This window comes from Diachasma alloeum, unplaced genomic scaffold (genome assembly GCF_001412515.2).
Source record: "Diachasma alloeum isolate Michigan unplaced genomic scaffold, Dall2.0 Dall_scaffold_00302, whole genome shotgun sequence".
NCBI classification, from domain to species: domain Eukaryota; kingdom Metazoa; phylum Arthropoda; class Insecta; order Hymenoptera; family Braconidae; genus Diachasma; species Diachasma alloeum.
In genome coordinates, this window is record NW_021680441.1 from 1,379,210 (window position 1) to 1,402,470 (window position 23,261).

General features: G+C 37.3%; 4 protein-coding genes across 4 annotated transcripts in view; all 4 read right to left on the reverse strand.

The window, feature by feature from the left end:
* Nucleotides 1-3,489, reverse strand: part of LOC107039591 (bone morphogenetic protein receptor type-1B) — a 9,685-nt gene extending 6,196 nt beyond the window's left edge. The window contains exon 1 of the mRNA XM_015259302.2: nucleotides 3,251-3,489. Within this exon, the coding sequence (XP_015114788.1) occupies nucleotides 3,251-3,347 (97 nt within the window). The 5' untranslated portion in view covers nucleotides 3,348-3,489. The remainder of the gene's footprint in view (nucleotides 1-3,250) is intronic.
* Nucleotides 3,490-12,023: 8,534 nt separating this feature from the next.
* LOC107039616 (60S ribosomal protein L34) lies at nucleotides 12,024-13,767 on the reverse strand. The gene is made up of 4 exons (XM_015259332.1): nucleotides 13,702-13,767; nucleotides 13,467-13,538; nucleotides 12,553-12,750; nucleotides 12,024-12,166 (listed from the first exon to the last, which is right to left on the reverse strand). Exons 2-4 carry the CDS (start codon nucleotides 13,529-13,531, stop codon nucleotides 12,070-12,072), a joined length of 360 nt encoding a protein of 119 aa, XP_015114818.1. The 5' UTR covers nucleotides 13,532-13,538; nucleotides 13,702-13,767; the 3' UTR covers nucleotides 12,024-12,069.
* A 602-nt stretch (nucleotides 13,768-14,369) lies between these two features.
* On the reverse strand, nucleotides 14,370-16,703 carry LOC107039620 (serine/threonine-protein kinase 16). The gene is made up of 4 exons (XM_015259336.1): nucleotides 16,487-16,703; nucleotides 16,121-16,355; nucleotides 15,246-15,740; nucleotides 14,370-14,733 (listed from the first exon to the last, which is right to left on the reverse strand). The coding sequence occupies exons 1-4, from the start codon at nucleotides 16,594-16,596 to the stop codon at nucleotides 14,617-14,619; spliced, it is 957 nt and encodes a 318-aa protein (XP_015114822.1). The 5' UTR covers nucleotides 16,597-16,703; the 3' UTR covers nucleotides 14,370-14,616.
* Nucleotides 16,704-18,364: 1,661 nt separating this feature from the next.
* Nucleotides 18,365-21,659, reverse strand: LOC107039588 (putative odorant receptor 98b). The gene is made up of 7 exons (XM_015259298.1): nucleotides 21,307-21,659; nucleotides 20,732-20,948; nucleotides 20,548-20,663; nucleotides 20,397-20,496; nucleotides 20,225-20,335; nucleotides 18,509-18,664; nucleotides 18,365-18,445 (listed from the first exon to the last, which is right to left on the reverse strand). The coding sequence occupies exons 1-7, from the start codon at nucleotides 21,657-21,659 to the stop codon at nucleotides 18,395-18,397; spliced, it is 1,104 nt and encodes a 367-aa protein (XP_015114784.1). The 3' UTR covers nucleotides 18,365-18,394.
* Nucleotides 21,660-23,261: the final 1,602 nt, after the last annotated feature.

The following is a 23,261-nucleotide window of genomic DNA, read 5'->3' on the forward strand; positions in this document are numbered from 1 at the left end:
GGGGGGGGGGGTAATTGACTTTTAATTGTGGTAATAACGATTAAAAATGTTTTCCCGGAGATACACAAAAATTCTAATCAGTTTTTTTCTTTGAATTACAAGTTTTCTTATTTTTCTTTTTCATCTCGGACATATTCGCCGTATTCACAGATTATCCCAGCCAAATTGGCATTTTTAATTGCAGAAATGAAAAAAGATATGAAGTCGATTAAAATTTTTTTGATGATAGTTGAAATAATTTAAGGATATCCAAGTACTTTGGCTATTTTTTCTCCGGAGCTTTCATTTGAGCCCCATTTGACCTCAAGTTTTCGGGCATTTTACGATGATATTATTAAACTTTACAGGTCTAAATTTGAATTTCGATAGTGAACCATCAAAAAATATTTTAAAAATCTGAAAAAAAATGATAGTTTACTTTTTGATCAAGATTGATGAAATCCCTCACTCCCTCTCTCAGTGTTAAAGTTCGAATTTGATGAGATTCAAATAACAGCGCGAAAGAAAAATGTACTTCACTAACATCTGAGGAATTACGAATGACCGCAATGCCAAATAACAATTCACCTAATTGATGAAATAATTAAAAAGGTACAATTTCTGAAAATTACGAGTAGTTTCTATAAATAATTTATCAACAATCAATTTTCCACCACAAAAATCATTCGAAATCGTAACGAAGTTTTTCATATTCAGAATTTTACCAGAAATCGTTTTCATACCTAAAAAATACGTTTGCCAAAAGTTTAAATAATTTCAATTATTTATTTATAAACAACGAATGATTAAAAAATAATAATTTTGTGCAAAATGGAATTTTAATGACGCAATTTAATTAACAAATTTGATGATTGAAAATGATTGAATCTATGGTGCAGTCTGTAGCAAATTGTAAAAAGCACTTAGATATCCTTAAAAATTTAAAATAATGTTTTTTGTGTAATGAATCAAAAAAATATATCTTCGGTAGATTTACACGGATTGTCGACCTGCATGGCATACTCGAGTAGAGTTGGCAAAAGTGCAAATCGATGGAAAGGTAAAACGCCATGAATAGTACCTGAAAACACCCCTCCGCGTGCCTTGTAACCCCACTGGCTTTTCCTGGAATACCACCGGGTAAAGTGCATAACCTGGTAATACCGCTATATTCCAATATCGAGGGCGATGTAATAACCCTCTCAACATATTATTTATTTATTTATTTATCGCAAGTACAGCGATACGTTCCGCCGTAAAATGTCCTGTTCATGATGGCATAAATAAATGGAATTATTGGACATAAAATCACCGGAAAAAATCCCAAGTTTTTTTCGTTGAACTCTGCCAATAATTGTTGCTTTATCACCATTTTTTTCCATTTGAAAGTCGATTTGAAGTTGATTTTTATCGATAACGCATTTTTTTCTGGTAATCGCAACAGTCCAGAGGTAATTTTAGACCTGGGAAATTTATTAATAGCGCGATTACGATTTTATCATTGGCGATATGGAATTATCCATTAGATCGATGAAAAAATGCCGAGTTTTTTTTTCTCCAGAGACTGCCGAAAATTTAGGAGAATTCTTTTCATTTTCATCGAAAACGGAACAATTGAGCTATCAATAGAAGAGTTATGTTTCAGCTGATTAAAATTGTGAATATCTCCCAGAAATTCCACAACAACAAGGGTCTCCCATAATGTTTACGTTATTACGAGAGAGACACGCGATGACTGGCGCCAGGAGGGAAATCTCATGCGTAGGATTGATGAGGAAATCAATTTTAAAGAATTAAAAAACTGAAATGAGATAAAAATTGTGTCTACGTGACTGAGGTAAGATTGGTAAAGGCCTTTCTCGGTTAGTGGTTTTGCTCATGGGGGATTTATACCGATGTCGATCGAGAAAGACCTGTTCGTACATTATGGAAGCCACTGAGACAACACGATGGATTGTGGAATGCATCGATGAGTCTTCAATCGCATTTTCTTATTAGGATTGAACAACAATTTATGGTTGCGCTAGATCATCTGTTTATACTGTCGTCGTTCAGTCGATTTGAGACGGTCTTTTGAAGATTCCAAATGCATTTTATGCATTACAAAAATATCTTTACATTTTTTTACGAAGATATTCACGGAATATTCGTTGTGAAAAAAATTCTATTTGCGGGAATTAAATGGACATGGGCTTGGTTAACGATATCCGATTGAGTAAATATTTGGATCGAATCGGCTAATGAGTGCAAACCCATAAGACGTAACCGTATTTCGTGGGCAATCGCGTGTCGGGTCAAGTCAGTGTCAATGTGACATACGACAGATGATGCGTGCAGCATTGAAGAATTCATCTCAATTTTTTTTTCACTCCATTAAAAAATTATCGATCAATTCTTCACAACAGGGAGACTAGTAATTTCGTCTATTCACCCTCAAACTCGAAAGTTTTTAGTGTACAATTTTTTTTTGGCAAAAAGATGATGAAATTGATGCCATCTGCATATTTACACATGCTCCCCAATTTTTTTTTCTCCCACCCGACAAAAAAATTCTCAAGTGCTCCAGACGTCTGAAGGGTGACTGCCCGTCCATCTCCCTTTGATCCCCAAATCCACAACAATTTATCTCCGGAAATTCCCACCAATCCCCAAGATACTTATAAAAATATATTAAAAAATGTTTTCAAATTCTCTCGATATTTTTATCATTCGGACCTCGAGGATTTATCACTCGTGATGCTGCACTCTGGAATTTCAGTCGATAAACAAACGTCACTAGAATTACGCATCTCTCAATCAATGACTAAATTCCAATTGAACTCAAAACATATCGCCCCTTTAATAATGATCTGGCAACCCTGTCAACCCTTCAGACTAATCTCCAACCATTCACTCCAAAAATTAACCTCTGCATTCTCTGGCTGATTCCCCACCCCTGATAAAAAAACAAAAATCACAACTCGAAATTCCGGCGAAAATTCTCCAAACCCGGGACACCCTCACCCTCCGAGGAAATCTGTCACCTCCCTAGGAACCACATGTGCCCCCTGAGAATCCCCTCCCTCATCCTGTGACAGGATTCACACTCGATTTAATTTCTCACTGATATCCTAATCACATGTGTGCAGAATGTCCCCCTTCCCCCGACATATTTCCCATTCTCTCCTGCCTCAAGAGAAAAAATCCTGAACTCCCTTAAACCCCTGCTAACATGATCCCTTGTGCCCCAAAAAAATGCAATCACTAGTAAATAGAATGAAATTTTACTCACCCCCAATATTTCTTGCGAGAATAAAAAAAACACTGAGCCATAGTAGGCCGTATTTACATTCGCGCCTTCCCGTTTTTACGGTGAGCGCAGCAGCCATTTTCTACACTCGAGAACACATACTTCACTGTGACGTAGTGGTTAAAGCGGTGAGGAGTAGTGCCTACTATACCCCGAAGGTTCGGTTGTTCGGATGTTTCCGGTAGGTAAGTAGTGGGGGGTTTAGGTCCGTGAGGTAAGGCGGAGTGGGGGCAGTGTTCGGCTGAGATCGGGCTGGTTTTGTACGACGGGTGAACGTGAGGAAGGGGAACGTGGAGGAACGAGAGAACGGTAAGTATGGAGAGGGTACCAGGGAATACGAGAGAAAGAAGAGATACGAGGGAACACGAGGTAAGTAAGAAGAAAGGAGAGGTAAGTAGGGACTCCTGATGAGGTAAGTAAGGGAGACAGCGTGAGGTGCGTGCGTTCGGCTGAGATCGGGCTGGTTTTGTACGACGGGCGAACGTGAGAAGGGGAACGTGGAGGAACGGGAGAATGGTAAGTATGGAGAGGGTAGCAGGGAATACGAGAGAAAGAAGAGATACGAGGGAATACGAGGTAAGTAAGAAGAAAGGAGAGGTAAGTAGGGACTCCAGATGAGGTAAGTAAGGGAGACAGCGTGAGGTGCGTGCGTTGAGGCGGAGAGGGATGAGCGAGAGGCAGACGGGGGCGTCAGCTATGGCGGTTTAGAGTGAGTCGGCGCCCTACGGGCGCCACTGTGCCGCGACGCTCCTTTGCCTCTCTTCTGGATATACTCGTTTTTTACTTTTTCGTTTATTCTTCTTAACACACTGGGCGACTTGTACCCTAACGTTGTCCGACGCCAGCTAACCGACGAACGGCGGCAGTCGGTCGGAGCTGAGATGCCCCTTTTCTTTGGGTTTCTTATTTATATTATTTGATTTTTTTTCCTTCTCGCCGGGTTTTGGTTTGTAGAAAGGCTTGGGGTACCTTTGGGGTGGGAGAGGCATGGGGGTGGGTTTGAGCATGCGTAGGGTGGGCGCATGCGTAGATGTGGCTTAGGGGTTACCGACGGATTTTTATGAGGGGTAGATGGGGTTAGCACTTAGTTCTTGATTTTTCTTTTTCAAATTCAAAATTTACTGATGCATTTCATGTTATGTAATTATGTACTCTGTTATGAAGATTGAATATGTATCACTGGTTAAAACAGTAACATCATTTTATATTTTTAGAGATGATCGACACTTTCATGAGAAACGAATTCCTCTTGAAGCGTGCGAGACATAAAAAAAATGTGATGAATGTTATCTGTGAGATGAAATGAAGTGTGACACTGGGTCTCTAGGCGCCACTGATTGACCTCCGAAATTAATAAGAAAAATACTTGAACGACTGGAAGCGGATTCATGAAAAATGGATACATGTTGCGTGAGATTCATCTTATGAATTTCCAGGTACTGTTGACATCTGGGACAAAAGTGTTTGTCATTACCCTCACCCCTGCTGAGATCACGAGGATTGATTGCTGAGGAGAAATCCGCGATTGCTGATAATTAACTGGAGATGAATCCTGCCGATAGTTTGTCATCATTAATGGAAGAATGCGAAAATCAATGGCCTCGTTCGACTTCTCCGTGGATAGTGGGAAAATATATCATTGAACCTTTTTATGTAATGAGTAATAGTTTGTTATTCTTTCTTGTTTAATAAATGAATTTGATCATTGATATTGGCGGTAATTAATGCTCATTTGATAACAGTTAAGATCCCTATGTCAGCGAGGGGGAGATATTTATCTTGATTCGTGTTGACGAGTGTTTATATTATTTATAGAAACCGAAAAAGGAAATAATCGGCAATGGATATGTTTAGAATTCATTCGTTTTGCACGCATTACTCGTAAAGTCGTCGGACTTACTAGTGAACTAGGCGTCAACATGATCCCCAGTTTAGATTATATTGACGAGTGGAACATTTAATGCGTTTTAATTTGCTCTTGAGCATTTTTGTGAGCACGAGTGGAATTTTTACAATAATTTTTTTTCCAATCTCTTTTTTTTTACCTCGAGTGGTAAATTTCGGGGGGGCTGACGATGAGATTGTAACATGAGAGGCTCTCATGCAGCTCACGAAAATTTTCTAGTATCCAAAGGTTGAAAATACGATATTTTTTACATTCAAGTTTTATGTTTTGTTTTCGTTTTTTTCGAAGTGATAAATTGGAATGAATTCATTAAAACATTAATTAAGAATACTTCTAATAACTTGTATTTCTGGAATTAGGCCGGTGTGGGGGGGGGGGAGGGTTCAGACAGGTATCCGAGAGTGGTAATTTATTGGCAGGCTTGAAATTAACCCTCGGGTCCTCCAGACATTGGTGGCGGCACGAAATCATTTGTACAATGGACACAATTTGTATTATCCGTAACTATTCAGGCATTTATAAGTACCGACAATCGTAAAATTCCCGTATTTCCTCTACTCAGTAGTCTACTGCCATCTGCTTTGAATAGAGAAATGGATTCCAACGGATTTTATTTTATCTTTTCGTTCGACATAATTACATTTTTTAATTGTACGGAGAGAAATGTTCAGTAAAAATTATGGAACTCACAATTCGCTCACCGATTACGGAATCCACTCAGAAAATTTAAGTCACGGTATCGTAATTTTTCACAGGAGATTCAGATAAAAATTACGGAACGCTCTGGAAAAATTCCGTGACAGTTCCGTAAAATTTCCTACAACCACATTTCGCTCCGGAATTACGAAAAAGATACGTAATTTTTATTGAATATTTCTCTCTGTGTGGAATGATCTGGAAATGAGGGAATTATGTCTAGACACAATTGATCAAATGTATTAAATTTCGTCTGAAAAGCGAAGACCCATCTCACTACGTGAGGCAATCATTCGCACCTCTGTCTCCCCCCCCCCACAGTTCCACCCTTACGGTCGCCTCCAGACACCTACAGGTATCCTGGGCGCGTCGATCCCTTACTTTCGGACAAAAAGCCCCACCGCGGGACATTTAATCAGGATTTAATTTTCGAAATCCTGAGCGACAATGTTAAACCGGATTCGGGGATTAACAGTACGATTGATGATTATTTGCGGTGGATACCTGGAAGGAATTAAAATTTTGGAAATAACTCAGGGAAGTAGATGCAATAGTATAAATCACTCATTTTGGAAATCGTCTGCTTAAAAAAAATATATTTTTCATGGTTTTTGTTTTTTTTAGGAAAAATGGCGAGAGAATTGTTAGAAAATTTATAAAGATGAATTCGATACCCGAGATTATCTCACTAATTTAAGAATTTCGATTCTTTTAAATATTATTGAAAAATAATCTTGCAAGTTTCAACAAAACAAATTTAGTTCTGAAACTCAACCAGACTCCGTATTGTTGTTACCCGAGTCCTCAGGCGTCACACAAAGGACCCGAGAACAAGACAAAATAAAAGAGAAAAAAAACAGAATGAGAAAAAATTACAAAGGAAAATAATGCCGAGAGGTTTTTGAAGGAGAGAATCGAGTCTTGTTCTCTTCTGTTCAGTGTGTCGAGGCACGAAATCTCGGATCTATTCAACGCGCATTCGTAACGTCCAGTGGAAGGCATATTTCATGCGGTTGGGACGTAGAAGAGAGGAGAGACCATAAAAGAGCAAAATCGGGGAATGAGAGAAGAGGGGCCTTAACGCGCCGTGCCCACAAGAGGGTCCCAATCGTACCAGTCCACCGGGACCAAAATCATCGGGATATTCTATTCATCGGATTACCAGGGCTGTATTTACTTTTATAACTAGTAATTTGCGGATTTTTTGCCGTTTTAAAAATACAATTAAATCTTTTAAAAAATTGTGTCAATGGGGCCCAGATCAGCGCGTTTAATCGACACAATTATGAGATTAACTCAATGATTTGTTGATTTGAAAAAAAAAAATTAAATTAAAAAACACCGAAGATTTTTCTTGGTTTTAAATAATTTTTTGAGGTGGGAATAAAATTTTTTATATTTTTGTTTCTGTGAAAAATATTGTTTGGAGATGTTACACTGATGGCTGATGCCTCCGGTCCACCTTCCCTTCACACCTGACTCGGGAAACCGTAAAAATTCACCTTATCAAGGGGTTAAGATAAACCGAGCGTTCAGCACTAATATGCATAATTGCGTTATCTACAACTCGGTGGGCCACCCGGATATTACCCTTTCAGTTCCGACGAATCAATTAGAAAATTAGTTTTCAGTATATTTTTTTGTGAAAATGTTTATAAAAATGAAAAATTGCAATTTTCATCAAACCAAAAATTGATAAAGGCATACGCTGATAATAATAATAATTATTTACATGAAAATATTTGACTAAAATAGTTGACTAAAATAGTTGAATGCGTTTCGTTCAATCAGAAGTGAATAAATAAACGGCGAAATGAATGAATAAGTGGAGCTGAAGATTTAACTCTGGTTCATTCACTGGTCTGTGGACCCCGATGATTCGTTGAATTAAATAACGAGGGGACAAACGGTCCTCTGGGCAACGTCTAAATAGACAATTACGATTGATTATCCAATGTAACGGTCGACTAATCTCGGTTATTCGTTTAAAAAAAAACTGGTGACCCTTGAGTTCGGTCGGGGTCCCAGTACTTGGGAGAAGTGGGTACTCAAATAATCAAAGGATGAGAAATAAAATTCATAATATGTAAGGGAAAATTATTTTTTCTCATGGATTTTAGTTGTCTGTCATTTTAATGCATTTCAATGCATTTTCCGTCCAATACTCAACTGCAAAATGCCTGGTCGACTGAAAAACTTTCTATAGAATAGTTTTTATTAACATTTTCTGAGGGAAAAAATTGCGTTGTCATTTTTGGATGAATCAGTTCTGTTGTCTCGATTGTTAATGGATAATTGCCGAAAACAATGTTTTATTCAGTGCTACAGCCCTGGATTTTCGGGGTTTTTTTCGTGTGGTGATAGTTGAAGAGGATAAAAAAAATTAAGAGGAGGAAGAGAGAGGGTTTTAGAGGATCAAGGGTATATATAACAAAGATTCATCGGGACCGGTTCAGTCTCTCTCGTCCCTTTTTTACATTCCCCTGGGGTTTTGGCGTCAGGATACCTTCCCCCCGTTGCGACGCGGGTGTGAAAACCGACACCCTACCCACTTGTTATTTTGTCAAACGGGCCACAGTAAATTATAGGAATCAATTGTTATGAAGATCTACCACGGAACCACAGCGACTTAACGATGAATTCAAAAATGATTAAAATCAACAAAAACCGCATTTTTAAAAATAAATTCATTTTAATTGCTAAATATATGAGATAAAAATCGGAAAAAATTAGCAATATTACGGCCAATATCTGCAATTAATGAAAATTTTTTCATAATTTTACCATCATTTTGCTTAAAAAAATTAAGACTGGAAAAAGAAAAAAATGAATTCTCCTTTTTGAATTATGATTTTTCTTAAACAAATGAATAAACAAATCAGTGTATAGAAAATTACATAATAATAATCCGATAAAATTTTTCATCGCACGATTTGAATGCTTTGCTATTTTTTAAATGAATTCTTTGCAAATAAGGATAGGAATTGAATTTATGGGTATTGGTGCATTATTCGAAAAAATATATAAGCTTTCATTCAGAAACAAAACAAAAAGGTCCTATAATTTTGGGAAACCAAAATTCACTACCGTTTCACTTTGCCCCCGTTTCAATTTACCCCGCGTTCCACTTTGTCCCATCCTCCCCTAGAAAAATAGATTTTTTCATTTTATTGATACTGATTGATGTTGATCGATCTTTCTTGCAATTTACTTCTTCGGTTCCATTGAAATGAAATCAAAGGGATGTAAAATGTTCATATTCGTTCACATTTTCAGATCATTGGTACTAATTAATTTAAAGAAAAAGAGAGAAATGAAAACTTTTAGGTATGATTATCGAAAATTGTTTGTCAATCTATATTCTCGCGTGATTTATGAGGAATTCCTCTTCATTCAATGTTGTGAATTAAGGAAAGAAAATATATATAATAACAGTAAGAATGAATAAAAATAAATTAATCTAATTGTGAAGACTGAAATGGAAAGAAAATAAAATAAAATAACATAGTATAAATTAATCTAGGGACCCTAGTACAACAATAATTCGTAATATTAGACTCGCATTTTTTCCCCATTTTCATTCTCCAAAAGAAATAATCTGAGAAAAAACTTTTATCCTCGTAATTCTGCAATAAAAATTCATAAAAAAACAAAATGCAATTTGCATCAAGATTCAATTTACGATAGCGAGAAAAAAGTAATGTAGATAGTTATCAATGCCAAAAGAATTATTGAATGAGAGACTCCTCGGCACTCCAACGCAAATCCCGAGTTATTCAAAAGCAATCGAAGTCTCATTTGAAGGATGGGATGGGAGAATTCAACCGCAATTTCTCTTATTCTCAATTTTCTTGCGCCCGACGTGCGAAATTGCACGTGCAAAAAAGGACCAAGAGCCCTCGCCTTTCCTCCCAGCCCTCTGTTCCTTCCTGCCCCCTTATTGAAGACTTGTGCAAAAACGACTTGTGAGAGGAATGAGAAAAAAAAATTGTGTTTCTCACAATGTAAAATTCGTCTTGACATTCTCACTTTTGTTCCTTCATTTTTTTTAGTTTGTCCGGTGAATTCGACGAGTTCTCGGCATTCTCAGTCGTCTCTCTCGAGTGTAAGAATGAGAATTGTTCATCCATTTTTTTATCCCCTTTTTTTGCTATTTTTAGAGGAAAAACAAATTGGAAAAAAAAATTTTCGATTGATTTTCCAAATTGATTTTAAAGATTGCTGTTGCTTCCGAATAGAAGCTTTGTAATCGTTAAAATCCAAGTTTTGGATTTTTTGTATTATATCGACCCGGTACACTGGGAAAAAGTTTTTTGAGAAGTACGTCTTTACTTATATCGAGAAACTTGTGGCATGAAAATTTTCAGCAGCAAAATTGCACTGAGAAAAAGAAAACTTTCGTCAATAAATTTTGTATTTGTCCTAAGGACGAGGACAATTTCTTGATGACAAGAAAGCTATTTCTCAAACCAAGTAAAATTGAATTAATTCATTCAATTGTTTTTTAGTCTTAATTTTAAAATATTTTAATGCAAAAACCCCTTGAATTGATTTGAGAACGCGTTTTCTTGATATGAACCAATTGCCCTCATCTTTCGGACAAGTAGAAAATTTCTTATAAGATTTTTTTTTCTTATTGTGAGATATGGTACGCTTGATAATGTTCAAGTCATGAATTTCTTGATACAAGTAAAGATGTCCTTCTCAAAATACTCTTGTCTATTGTATATTGCTAATTTATTAGTAAAAATAACTATGCTATATGCAATACAAGATCAATTTCCCACTTGTTTTTTTGTCGAAAACCTTTTTCCATTTTTCCTGTTATTATTATTGTGATTATTATTATTAGAAGAATGATGGAATAAGTGTGAGGTGAATTTCAGTAGATTAGTCATGAGTTTTTGTTAATTATTTATTTATTTAGCAAACGGTGAATACGCTTATGCTCCCGCAGTTTCTTCCGTATAAGCTAAAAAGAATGTCAGCTCCCATTTATGGTAAAGTTTGAGATACATGAGAATGTTCTCTCGTTTCTTCCATTCTCCGGTTCTTAACCACCGAGAAACCATAACGAGAACTGCATTCGTTTGAAAAAAAGGTGATTTTGTTGCTCTTAACAAGCGCCTTATTTGTTGGTATCGAGCGTACAATTCACACTCGGTGCACGTTAGACAGTCAAGCCGTTGAGGGAAACAGAAAGGAGGCTCGAGTAGTGCTAAATGACTCGGTCTGAACTAGAAATCTAATCTCAAACGAAAAACCATTCTCCTTTTTTTAAAATTATTGTTGATTAGATTTATCAAGATAACTGTCATTTTTTTCCATTCTCTGGTTGATGAAATTGATGAAAAAGTTTCAGAAATATTCCATCCTTTTCTCATTTCCATTAATGAATTAGTGTAAATGAAAAAATTATGATTGTACAATTAAAACAACGTTGAAAAAAAGCCGAACATTTTCAAAGAGCATTTTTCAATAATATTGGGAAATAAATCCAATAGGGAGGAAATTGTCAATTAATAATTTGACGTATCTAATGGCTGTTAGGTCGTCATTTGTCACAGTAGCCAATGGCTGGGGGGGTTTAGCACGCCTCCAATAATAGATCTTTGCATAAACAACATTAGTTCTCTACTTTCTTTCTTCATTCTCATCAAACCCTTCAAATTGTTTCACTCGCATCCCATGTACTTTCCAATGTACAAAAATCTCGATTTATCTCTTTTTGTATTTTGATCTCTATGGTACACGGTACATTATCATAACATTCAACTAAATATCTCTGTAAATACCAGGCTGAAGGCCTTCGGGCGATGGCCAGTCGCAAACCCCTTCCGGTAAATCACGTTGAAAATAAAATAATAAAAATTACCCATTCACTATTTCCTCTCTATTGGACTTATTTCTTAATCTTTATTAAAGACACTCTTTGAAAATGTTCAGTTTTTTTTCTACTTTTTTTGATTGTACAATCATTTTTAGGGACTCGTGGGTATGTAAAATCCAATATAAATTGTGATACATTTTACATTATGCAGACGGAAAAACAATAGAGATAACATTCGAAAGATAATCCACCCGGGCCTTAAGATAAAAAATTAGTTTCAGGGGGGGGGAAGTGGTGGAAAAAAATTGTACAAAATTCCTCAGTATGTTTTTTCCAATTTTTTTTATTAATTAATTAAAATGTGGTAAGTTATTTCTCGACCTTCTTCGCTTTTGTGGAAGCTTGCTGCGCCCTCATTACCTTCACCACGATTTTCTGCTCCTCGATGAGGAAAGCACGAACAATCCTAGAAAAATAATAAACAAATTCATTAGAATTTATTGGGTGAAATTGCGAAAATATCACGACAAGTTTCTCAAAAAATCATTCATTCAAAAGACAATTTTGCATTTAACAAAAGCAACCAAATCACGTGAAAATCAAGTTTTTTCCAAGCACGGAATCGTCTCAATTTCATCAATTTTCTAAATTTTCTGCAGATAAAGTTCTTCGAAATATTCTCATAGAGTTGATAAAAGTCGATTAGATTTTTTTAAGGGATGGAGAGGAATTCTTCTGGTCTTTCCAGTTCTATTTTACGGATTCAGTGTGCACAGGATGAATTTTTGGGGGATAAAAAATATTAGAAAATTGATAGGGATGAGGTTTAATTATGTTGATAGCCCCTCGTACCTCTCTTTGACGCATTTGTGGCAGAGAACACCACCGTAGACTCGCTTGACAGTCTTCTTACGTCTGCACATACGAGAGCGTTCCATTGGCCTTGCTGGCTGGATACCCCTGAGTTTGTCTTTGCACTGACCACATCTTGGTATCTTCTTGGGTTTCTTCAGGTACTGGTACACGAGCTTACCACCTGGAGTACGTACCCTGCAATTAAATCATCAATAATGAATTTTTTGAATAGCGAATGCTTGATATTTCATTCTTCATTTCGCTCTCAATAACATTTTTGGTAATTTTATCTCAGAAACTAGGGGATTTGGAAAAAAATTGAAGAGAAATTTTCTGTGAGGAATTTCATTCTCTACAAAAAATATCTTCTGACATTTTTGGAGAAAATTAATAGTTATCCATGTATGAAACAAATTAACGTCAACGACATCGTCACACTCCGACAAGACAGGACGATTTGTTTTGTACATTATCTCGTTAATGAGTGGTTTTAGGAGAAAATGTCTAGAGTCCGTTTTTGTGGGCAATTCAGTTTCCCATAAAAAATGGTCTGTAACATTTTCTACTAAACCTAATCCATCTCGAGATATTTTCAAAAAACAAAACAAAATCATCTTCTCCTCGCGAAGATAAAAAATTCATTCTGAAAAATTGAAATTCCCCCTTGGAAAATCTATTTCAAGGCTTCAATTCTCAAAAAATCGTCCAAAATTCATCGTTACATTCATTGTTATATTCTAGTGCAGTTGACACGTGAATGTATACTCCAGCAAAACATAACCTTACTTCACTCCGAAAATTTTCTACCTCAAATGGTTTTCAATTTCTTTAAAAAAAATCTCTCTCAATAAAAAATTGCAGCCTTTGCTCTCGACTTGATGAGCAATTACTGATAATTTCGGAATACTTACACTCGTCTCCGATTGCTCTTCGTGTTGTACGACAGACGTCGTCGGTAGGTGAGTCGCTGCACCATTTTATTTCTGTAAAAAATAACAAAAACATCACTCGATAATTCACAAATATATCCACTGCAATCATAATGATGAATTTTTTAACAATAATCAATAATTCGTTTAGTTAACAACACTAGGATTGATTATTACTGAAATGATTTATAATTATTGAACACGAATTGGCACAGACCTCTATCAGAGCAAAAACGGAAAAGGAAGCGGTCGATGCGAGCGCCACCTGACGTTTCCAATGGGAATTATTTAGACAGGTTGACCAGCGTGAAGTGCTGCCAATAATTTTTCAAATAATTGAGACAAATTTCACAATTACATTTTTTGATTATTTATAATTAAATAGACATGAATTGAAGAATTAAAAATCAATATTAATTGATTATTCTGTAATTATCTCAGTAATGAAGAGTTTTAGGAGAAAATGTCATAAGAACTCTTTTGTGGATAATTAAATTCCCCACAAAAAAGTCTTCTGTGAGTTTCTCCTAAACCTAGTAATTATCGAGATAATCGCAAAATAATAATCCACAAAAATGAGATTTTAAATCTTTTTCAAGGAATTTGTAATTGAGAAAATAATTTATTCATTGATAATCACTCTTTTATTTCCGACGGTATAAATTCCTCTGATTACTTCAACAATATTTCTATTCAATAGTAAAATATTTCTTTACAATATAACTGATAATTCATAGGAATGTTAAATTACATCGATCAATCGTTTAATAAAATCTATACTATACATCAATAATTGCAGTGTTTCGCTTCATTAATTTATCAACAGTTGATTAATCTTTCAAATGCAGATGTGTTCGTCGAACATTGAAATTTTCTTGTTAAAAATTATCTTATTTGTTTCTTTATTCTGGTCGGAATTACTAGGAAAAATTTCTCTTCTAACTAATTACGTATAATTACGAATAAAATCAAAGAAATAATTGATAATCTAATTACACTCAGTGGATAAATGACAACTGAAATATTTTCTTAAGTTAATTCAGAAAAATTATGAATCGGGAAGATAAATTTAATTTATCTTTTCACTGTTCAATTATCATCGCAAATAAATTAATAAAATTAATATTAACGATCAGACTCGTCCCTCGATCTTGGCTATTGCATCGTGAATACTTTCTATTACACTGTAGATATAGGGTCGCTCCATCGGATTTGTTTTCAACATTGAGAGAATTAAATTCTGCATTTCCTGAAAAAAAAATGTTGTTTGCAAATATCTTCACAAAAACCTTGTGAATTCGGTAGAAAATTCTGTCAATTTTTGGCTGACTCTATTGAAGAATTTCGCAGATATACTGCACATTTTTAAAAATAGAAAATATTTTTGGGTAAACAGGCCAATAGCTGGACGGTTAAGGATGTTTAGCCAGTGTCGGTAAATTGTCGGTAAATGTGTTTTTTTTTTCATGGACAAGGAAAATTCTGAAATTTTTTCGGCTGCCAGCATATATATAAAACTAACTTTTCTAACGTTAAAAAAACTTGATCGCAATAGTCTCGGCAGAAATGAATAAACTAATTTTGCCTTATACACGGGCTTTTATGAATTTTTTTTTCAAATTGATAATTCACCCACTAGAAGACTCTAAAAACATAAATAAAAATGGAAAGCAATGTGTAAAATACTGAATCCAACGGCCAGAGAAAAATCTGGGGTACCCGGGCAAAAAGAGGAAATATTTGACCTCATTTAATATTTACCTCACTGTAAGGTGCATTCTCCGGAAAACTGACATTAGCACTGATGACTGCCAGTGCCACACTGTCCCCCCGTTCGTAAACAGCATCAAAAGGTGATTTAAAATAGCAAAGGGCGTACAAAATACAGCCAAGGGCCCATATGTCAGTTCTCTCGTCGACCATGCAGTAGCTCTCGACATTGAAGAGTTCAGGTGCTCTGTAAGGCATTGAGCATCTCTCAGCCGCGACATCCTGAAGGGACTGAGCGTCCTGAGCTCCACAGACCTTGACCCTAGCTGGGGCGACAGACCCCAGGTCCATTATCACTGGTGTCATGCCATCCCCAATCACAATATTCGCTGTTTTGAGGTCTCTGTGGGCTAGGGGTTCAGGCTTCACCTCGTGAAAGGCCCTCACACCCTCGCATATCTGGAGAAATAGGTTGAGAATCTCCAGGGGACTGAAGTAGTTGGAATTCTTGGATCTTCTCTCTAGTTCGTGGGCTAATGTTCCTCTCTAGGAATTGAAGATGCTTTTATTTTGGGTTTAGGGGAGAATTTGACATTTTTTTTTATGAAGAATATAATTCTCGAACAAAACTCCTTTGACATTTTCTCCCAAATATATTTGTCTCAGAGATAATTTCAAGAGAGAAAGACGTAAATTATTCGAATTATCTTTTCACAGATCAGATAATATTTCTTTATGGAGAATACAATTCTCTGAAAAAAGTTCTTGGACATTTCCTCTAAAATCTATTTGTTCAAGAGATATTTTCAAAAGAGAAAGACGTAAAATATTCGAATTGCTTTTTCACACATCCCCTCAATCTGTTTCTCTCTCGGCTTTTCTTCTCTTATCACTCATCCAATAAATTGAATCAAAAATATTCTCACGTGATAATAAGGCAGAACCAGCAGAACCTCCCCAGTAGAATTGATGAGGGGATCGGCAAGGCCATTTTGAGCTGAATCTATGAGAGGAATGATATTTGGGTGTTTCAACATCGAATGACACTCGATCTCTTTGGCAGCTGCATGCTGGTCCTCAGGTCCATGACAAACAATTTTTTTGATTGCATATTTTTTGTGACTTTCGATATCTTCTACTAGATAAACTGTGCTGAAACCCCTGATGAATCCAAAATTCGCAGCATGATTTATATAAATCGGGAGAGGCCAAAAACTCATGATAAATTCGTCAACTTCTGTCTTTTAATCATTAGTTTGAGTTTTTTGTTTTTAATTAATTAATGCACATACCCTTCTCCAAGATGCTCCAAAACCCTGTACTTGGTCGAATTGACAGTGATTGTTTCTTTGGAGCACAAACACCCCATTCTGAGTATCAAACTGAGGCCCAGACTATTCATGATAACTTCATTGTCTCCTCAATTCATTTACACAAATTATATTTACAAAATTGAGGGAAAATAATAAGGGGATTGTTTTCCATACGTCAAAAGCGGTCAAAAAGGAGCACAATCTAACCTAAAATTGTGATTACGAATCTGTCGCTCGTTGAAAACCAGGCACACTGGATTTTGTCGCAGGTTGAGAATGAGACATCGAGGCTTGACGATTTGAATCACTTTATTGAACTTCTATTGAGGAAATCTACAGCTTCACCGCGCATTTTTTCAATAGAAAATGTCCAGCAGAAACTATTTTATAGAAAAAACCCGGAGAATTTTAACTTTCTACGCAAATTTTCTAGTGAAATATTTTCGATAGAAATTCCCCAAGGCGAATTTTCCATCCACGCATGTGTTTTGCATGTTTCGTCCACTTTATTTTCTTCTTCTTTTGATAGAAAAAAATTGACCCAAAAAATAGGAAATTTGAACCACGGAATTTCTGTAGAAAATATCTCAATAGAATTTCCCATCGAACATTTCTACAAAAAAACGGAATTCTTGAATTGATTCGGCTATTATTAAATTTTTTCGTGCATGTGACCATGACACTTACACCGTCCGGTGCCGTTTTCAAGGTTAAGGCGCTTTAAAGATGGCGCCGCTTCCATCTCGCATTTTCAAATATTTTTAGAAATGATTTATTGTTTACAGATCACTCCCAACTCGCTTGATCCCGTTTCTACAAAGGGAAGAAATTTTTTAAGCCATCTTTCGAATTTTTCCATTCCTTTTCGGCTGAGAATTCACTGCGCAAACTTTTCCCCGCACTTCAGTAGTTCTTTTTCACTCCCGAGGGCTCTTGATTTAGCTTCGATACACGTCAAGGAAATATATTTCACCGCGAATTTTTTTTCTTGTAAGATGATATTTTAATTCACTGTTGCACGTTTTATGCAGTTGAATTTGATTCACTTACCTGACAGTGAATTGTTGAAGAGTGAAGACTGGAGATGTTCATCGGACTGACAGTGTCTGTTGACTGAGCTCCGCCGACTATCACTACGGCGATGAACCCTCCCCACAGGCCTCAGGATCATTCGTTATTCACGATCATTCGGGGGGAATATTACGTCTTGCAAAAGTTTGGAGCTTTTTCTGAGAAGAGCGCTTGCATTGTAAATGATATCGACAAATTAATTATATGGGAGAAGTTTATCGGCTCCGGCAGTCCATCAGAGTTTTTCATTATTCATAGAAAAACGTCTGGCCCGATGATCCTGTTAGCGACAGCTTTTTCGAATAAAACGAAAGTTTTCTTTGCAATTATATTTTATTTTATCGAAAACGACGAGATAATGCGGTTTCAGTTTTCTGGAGGTCATCGAGGTCTTTGACCCCTCATTAATCGATCAGTAATATCAACCAATTGGTTGCAATAGTCCAAGAATCAAGCGCAAAGGTAACTATCTTAATGACTGAAGCATTGTCTTCGTCGGATTCAAATAATATGCGAATGTAATGCGGTTACTTTAAAATTTTCTCATTTATTTTGAAAATTGTTTCATCATTGGGAGAATTTTGTTCAGCAGTTGGTAATTATCCGCGCTAGGTCTTGAAGTCTCTGACGCTCTCGCTATTATCGACAGACGATGTGACATCAACAGGTGATATCATGCTTGAGTTAACGGCTGTGGGAATCATAGTTCAAGTTGGTATAAACGATAACTAGAATTGGCTCACATCTATGTGGGTGAGGCAATCATTCAAATTTTACTGCACATTCACTTTGATTTTACTTTTGAGGCTGATCAGATCAGGATAGATTGTTCATCAGTGCAAAAAATCTCGCAGCGGTGACACCAATCTATGAGCGATAATATCGTAATTATTATGTTGATTTGATAAGGTCATTGATGGGGCATAATACCTGCGTCAATTGATTCAAGTCGACGTTGAAGAATCCATAAATCCGGAATTTCAGACCTTTTTGGGAACGCATGGTCATCAGTCGCACAGATTTTTTGAAATTCTGAGTTTCGGCCACCCAATCAGATTCATATGCCGCTGTTGCGGTCCGCTCGGCCTAAAAAAATTTACGATTTAGTAGGGTGAGCAGGGCAATAGCTGGACTCGGGCCAATACCTGGACGATTTCACCTTTTATTGAATATTCTATAAATAATAGAATGAAAACTGTACGGATTATTATCATTATCAATAATAACACTTATGTATAATCAAGTGATGAAGTTTTTTTTCGAAATATTAACGATACAGCGAGAAAAAAAAATACACTGATAGAAATATCGTCATAATATCACAAAACTAATTTCTCCCACCAAATATTTCATCTCTTGAGGATAAATTTCTTGGGAGTAGTGATGCCACGAGAGACTTTACGGGACATTACGAGATAATACTTTGGATGGATTGTCTCGGACTCAGTGAACGCGGAAATTTTTAGTCTGGTTTCAATCTCGAAATACGCAGTATTGATTCCTCTCGTGATGACTCTGAGTCAATTTATCTTACCTCGGTTTCCAGTTTTTCGGGTTTTTTATATGTAGAAATTCGAGACGAGACAAAGCGAGACAAAAACCGAGATTTTACATTAAAAATACGAAGAACTTCTTCGTATAGGGTGAACAAATCGCGCGCGTTTACTGTCCCCACTACCTGGTAGAAGGCCAGGCTATCGCGCAGTAACGCAACAAGATCAGCTCTAAGGCGCCACAGTTCCCTCGTACAGTGGAAATTAAGGGTGCCAAGTGAATTTGGCGATGACCTTGAAAATTGACATTCACCAACAAAGTTATAATTTTTTTAATTAATAGTATTAGACAGATGGTGAACATCGGTGACAATTTTAAAATTTTAGAACTTATGGATATCGAGAAATTAAATAAACAAAATCAGTCTTATACACGGCCTCTTATGGAGTTTTGATTAAATTGAACGTTTCAACCCCCTAGAAACTCAAGAAAAATTTGAAAAAATTTGAAGATATGGGGAATGATGTGTTCAATGTGATGGCGACAAAAAACAATGGGGTACCGGGGTGAATAAGAGAGATATTTCAACCCGCCGTACCCATTTGATCCCATGCTTTCTCGAGGTTCGTCACGCGAAATAGAGGATTTTCCGCATTTATTTTCTCGATGTCTAGTTCCGGTTGCGGGTTTGAAATTTCGTCGGATGGATGAATACATATTTCTCCAATGATGGAGGGGAAGAAAAAATTTTTTTTGAATCTTTTTTCAAATTCACTTGGCACCCTTAATTTGGAATAGAACTGAGGAGATTGTGCCCCCCCCCCCACTTTGCCCAATGCCCACTCACATACTTGTCCCCACCTCTGAAAACCAAAAGCATAATCTCCTCGGTCTGATCGTAGGGCTATTCTTCCAGAAGAATATCCATGGATTTTTGGAGTGGGGGACAAGCATATGAGTGGGAATTACGTGGAGAGGGGGTTCCCTGGAAAGGGAAAACTTCTGCTAGAAGCCCTATAGTCAGCTCGCAGCACTGTTGAGCCGACACTGACGTCGCAGCTCCCACCATGCTGTGTAGGCCACGCCTCACCGAGATAATATAGAGTGGGGGAAACGCCCGTTCACCTCAGAGGGTTAACTGACATGACTTACACTTTCAACAAGATCATTGGTATAAATGCAATATATAGCCGGTTGGATCATCGTAATTATAGTGTGTACAACACATTTGTTGACTCCAGCAATGTTTTTATGGATAAGTTCCTGAAATCAACGTCTATTCGTACGTCAATAATCATAGCCATGAGATTAAATTCAAAGATACCTCCTGAAGATTTATTATGCAGATGCAAATATTAGCGCTCGTCACCAACATCAGACACATCAATATCGGGCTGAATAATCTCTTCAACTTCTCGGACAATCTAAAAAACACAAAATGATGATTTGGACGAACAGCAGTCGAATTTTCTCACAGTAACAAATGAGCGTGACGTTTGCCAATAGAATTCAATTGTTGAATCGGAGAATAATTACTAACAGTAGGCGTATCATTTGCGGTTTTAATCGTCATTAAATCATCATTCAAAATCTGATGCAAAAAATAAGACAATTTACGATTACTTGGTCATCTTTTTCGCGGTTTGGCTGGAGTTATACTTGATACTGTGAAGATAAGTGAGTCGCCGATTGCAGGAACACCATGTCTGCAGCTATCCACCAAGCACCCACGCTGATAAATATCAAAAGCTCAATAGAAATACACGCGATGTATTTACTCATACTGTCGATCGCGAAGGGATAGATTGCGGGGTAGGCAGTCTGACTCAAGTCGTATGTCTCGTTTCTATTGAATATAACATGGGCTAGTAGCAAACTGAATTAAAAATTAGGTCATGGACGATTGTTAGGAGCTAATCACCGCTATAGGTCTAATAGGGAACTTGCGTGTTTTTTAAATTTTTTTCCCTCAAATATATGGCTCCAAGAATCCATAATTATTTATTTGCTTTTAAAAATTACATTTTTTAAATGCTCTCAAAAGGCCTGTGACGTCAACTCACCGGAGGCCGAAATTTTCATGTGGCGCCACCGAGCGGTTTAGCACAACTACTGAAATCTAGGAAAATACTCCCTACATATATATTCAGATCCGCAGCGCACTGTCGTCAATCAGCGCAGCGAAATAGGCATTTTTAGCGTCCCTAGTTTCACTGCCCCGAACTACAACCCACTTGCTGGTCATCAGACCCTTGTTTTGCTTCTCAAGGAAGCACAATGCTTCCTGAGAAGTGATCTCTGGGTCCTCCACGTGCACCACTACCCGGTGCTTTTTTGGACGCTCCGAGAGTGACACAACGTGTATGGTGTGTCCACTTATTTTGCTTTCAGGAAATAGGCTTTTCAGCCAATTCCCTGTGATCTCATCTGTGCAGTTCACCACGACTGCACCGTCCCTCTCCCAGACCCCGTCGAAGGTGGGTGCCTTGGCTCCATCCGGTAGGGCTAAGATAGCCCACTTCAGGAGCTTCCTCACCTCTGTCACCCCTCCGGGATCCAGATTCTGGTCCGGATACAACTGAGGCATCACTGCCAGTTTGATTGAGTTGCCGGTAATCTGAGCATATGTGCCCTAATCCCGCTTCTTGTGTTTCTTCTCTTTCGGCCTGGTGTGAAGACTGGGCGTGTTGTAGACAGAATGAGGTCGTCTTTCAACCCTCCCCTGAGCTCCTCCAGTACCTCCCAGTCTTAGAGGGAGTCCTTCAATTGAAAGCCCGAGTTCTAGACCCGAGTTTGTAGCAGCGATGTCAGACAAGATATGAATGTTTTTTTGGGCTCAAATTTTATGAATTCGTAATCATCTTTCATTAGAATGACATTATCTCTGATCAAGAATACATGGTAACTCGTCAATGATGCAGGAGTGGTAGGTCTGCCACCACCCACCGGAGGGTGAGTGGTGGCAGACTTGGCAGAGCGGCCGGTCGTAAACGCTTGTCCAGATATCAACTGGCTTCCCTTCCCTCTTATAGCTAGTTATATTGATTGTGCGATAATGTGTAATTAGGTCTTTACCGCTGGCTTTGGATTTCTTATTGCCTTTAGGGGTTTTTATTTTATTTCAAACGAACTCATTGATATCTGGTTCTGTATATGAATCAGACAACAGAAAGCTTCATCGGGTTGTTTATAGAATCTAAATGATTGTAGCCGTAATAAGCATCATTCGTCCTCTTCATTTACGATACAGTGTTGACTAGTGCGAAGAAACTCACGGCCGTACTTCCGATCTGTAAAGACGTTATTCTCTTCTAAATTTCATATTTGCCGTCTTGTGAGTATTGATGAACATTGATCATACCCGCGTCAATTGATTCAAATTTACTGAAAAAAATCCCCAAATATTGAAGGCAACCCCTTGGTTTGCACTGAAGATGATCAGCTGCAAGTGCTTCTTGAAACCCCGGCTCTCATTCACCCAATTGCATTGGAATGCAGCATTCGCTATCAACTCGGCCTTAAAAGACTCAACAATCATAACTGTAGGGGAGGGTAGGGCAAAGTGGACCCGGCGGGCAAAAGGGACCCCCTGAAAAAAATAAGTGCTTCTTTTTGATAAGAATTTTATCAACTATTTGTCATTTATTGTGGAAATAAACATGATAAATACTGTGGAAAACAATGAGAATCAACAGGAATGTGATTAGGAACAACCGTAATTTTCATAGTACAGGCGAGGCTTTATGTAAGATACCTCTCTATAAGATACCTCTAGCTCCATGCGCTCGAGGACTACCCACACTCTCGGCACTTTAATCGCCTCCTGAATGTTTAGTTTCGTAGGCGTCTTCAATTCATGATTTTGATGGCGTCTTCTTCATGATCTGATAAACCTCTTGAACAATTTATTGTGAAGTGAAAACTGAAATAGTACATTACATGCCTGAGCCTTGGAAAACAGATCACCGTCCCTCGCCTTCGGCTCGGAAAGCAATCCTGCCGTGGGGGACGGTGATCTGTTTTCCATGACGAGGTGGTATATTAATTTTTGTATAAAAATTTTTTTCACCGGGGACCAAAGTGTCAGATCTCGGATTTTTTCAAGGGGAAAGTCGGTCAAAGGGTCACAAGGGTCACGAGGGCCAAAGTGTCAGATCTTGGATTTTTCCAGGGGGAAAGTCGACTTTCG

Coding starts and splice junctions, on each gene's coding strand:
- LOC107039588 (XM_015259298.1), bottom strand. CDS start 21,659: ATGCCTCAGTTGTATCCGGACCAGAATCTGGATCCCGGAGGGGTGACA. Junction 20,336..20,396: donor GCATAATAAATCTTCAGGAG/GTATCTTTGAAT, acceptor CGTTGATTTCAG/GAACTTATCCATAAAAACAT. Junction 18,665..20,224: donor CCAATGATCTTGTTGAAAGT/GTAAGTCATGTC, acceptor AAATTTTTTTAG/GCCGAGCGGACCGCAACAGC.
- LOC107039620 (XM_015259336.1), bottom strand. CDS start 16,596: ATGAATAGTCTGGGCCTCAGTTTGATACTCAGAATGGGGTGTTTGTGC. Junction 16,356..16,486: donor TTGGAGCATCTTGGAGAAGG/GTATGTGCATTA, acceptor TGGATTCATCAG/GGGTTTCAGCACAGTTTATC. Junction 14,734..15,245: donor AGAATGCACCTTACAGTGAG/GTAAATATTAAA, acceptor TTTTTTTTTCAG/GAAATGCAGAATTTAATTCT.
- LOC107039616 (XM_015259332.1), bottom strand. CDS start 13,531: ATGGTGCAGCGACTCACCTACCGACGACGTCTGTCGTACAACACGAAG. Junction 12,751..13,466: donor AAGAGCAATCGGAGACGAGT/GTAAGTATTCCG, acceptor ATTTAATTGCAG/GGTACGTACTCCAGGTGGTA. Junction 12,167..12,552: donor CACAAATGCGTCAAAGAGAG/GTACGAGGGGCT, acceptor TTATTTTTCTAG/GATTGTTCGTGCTTTCCTCA.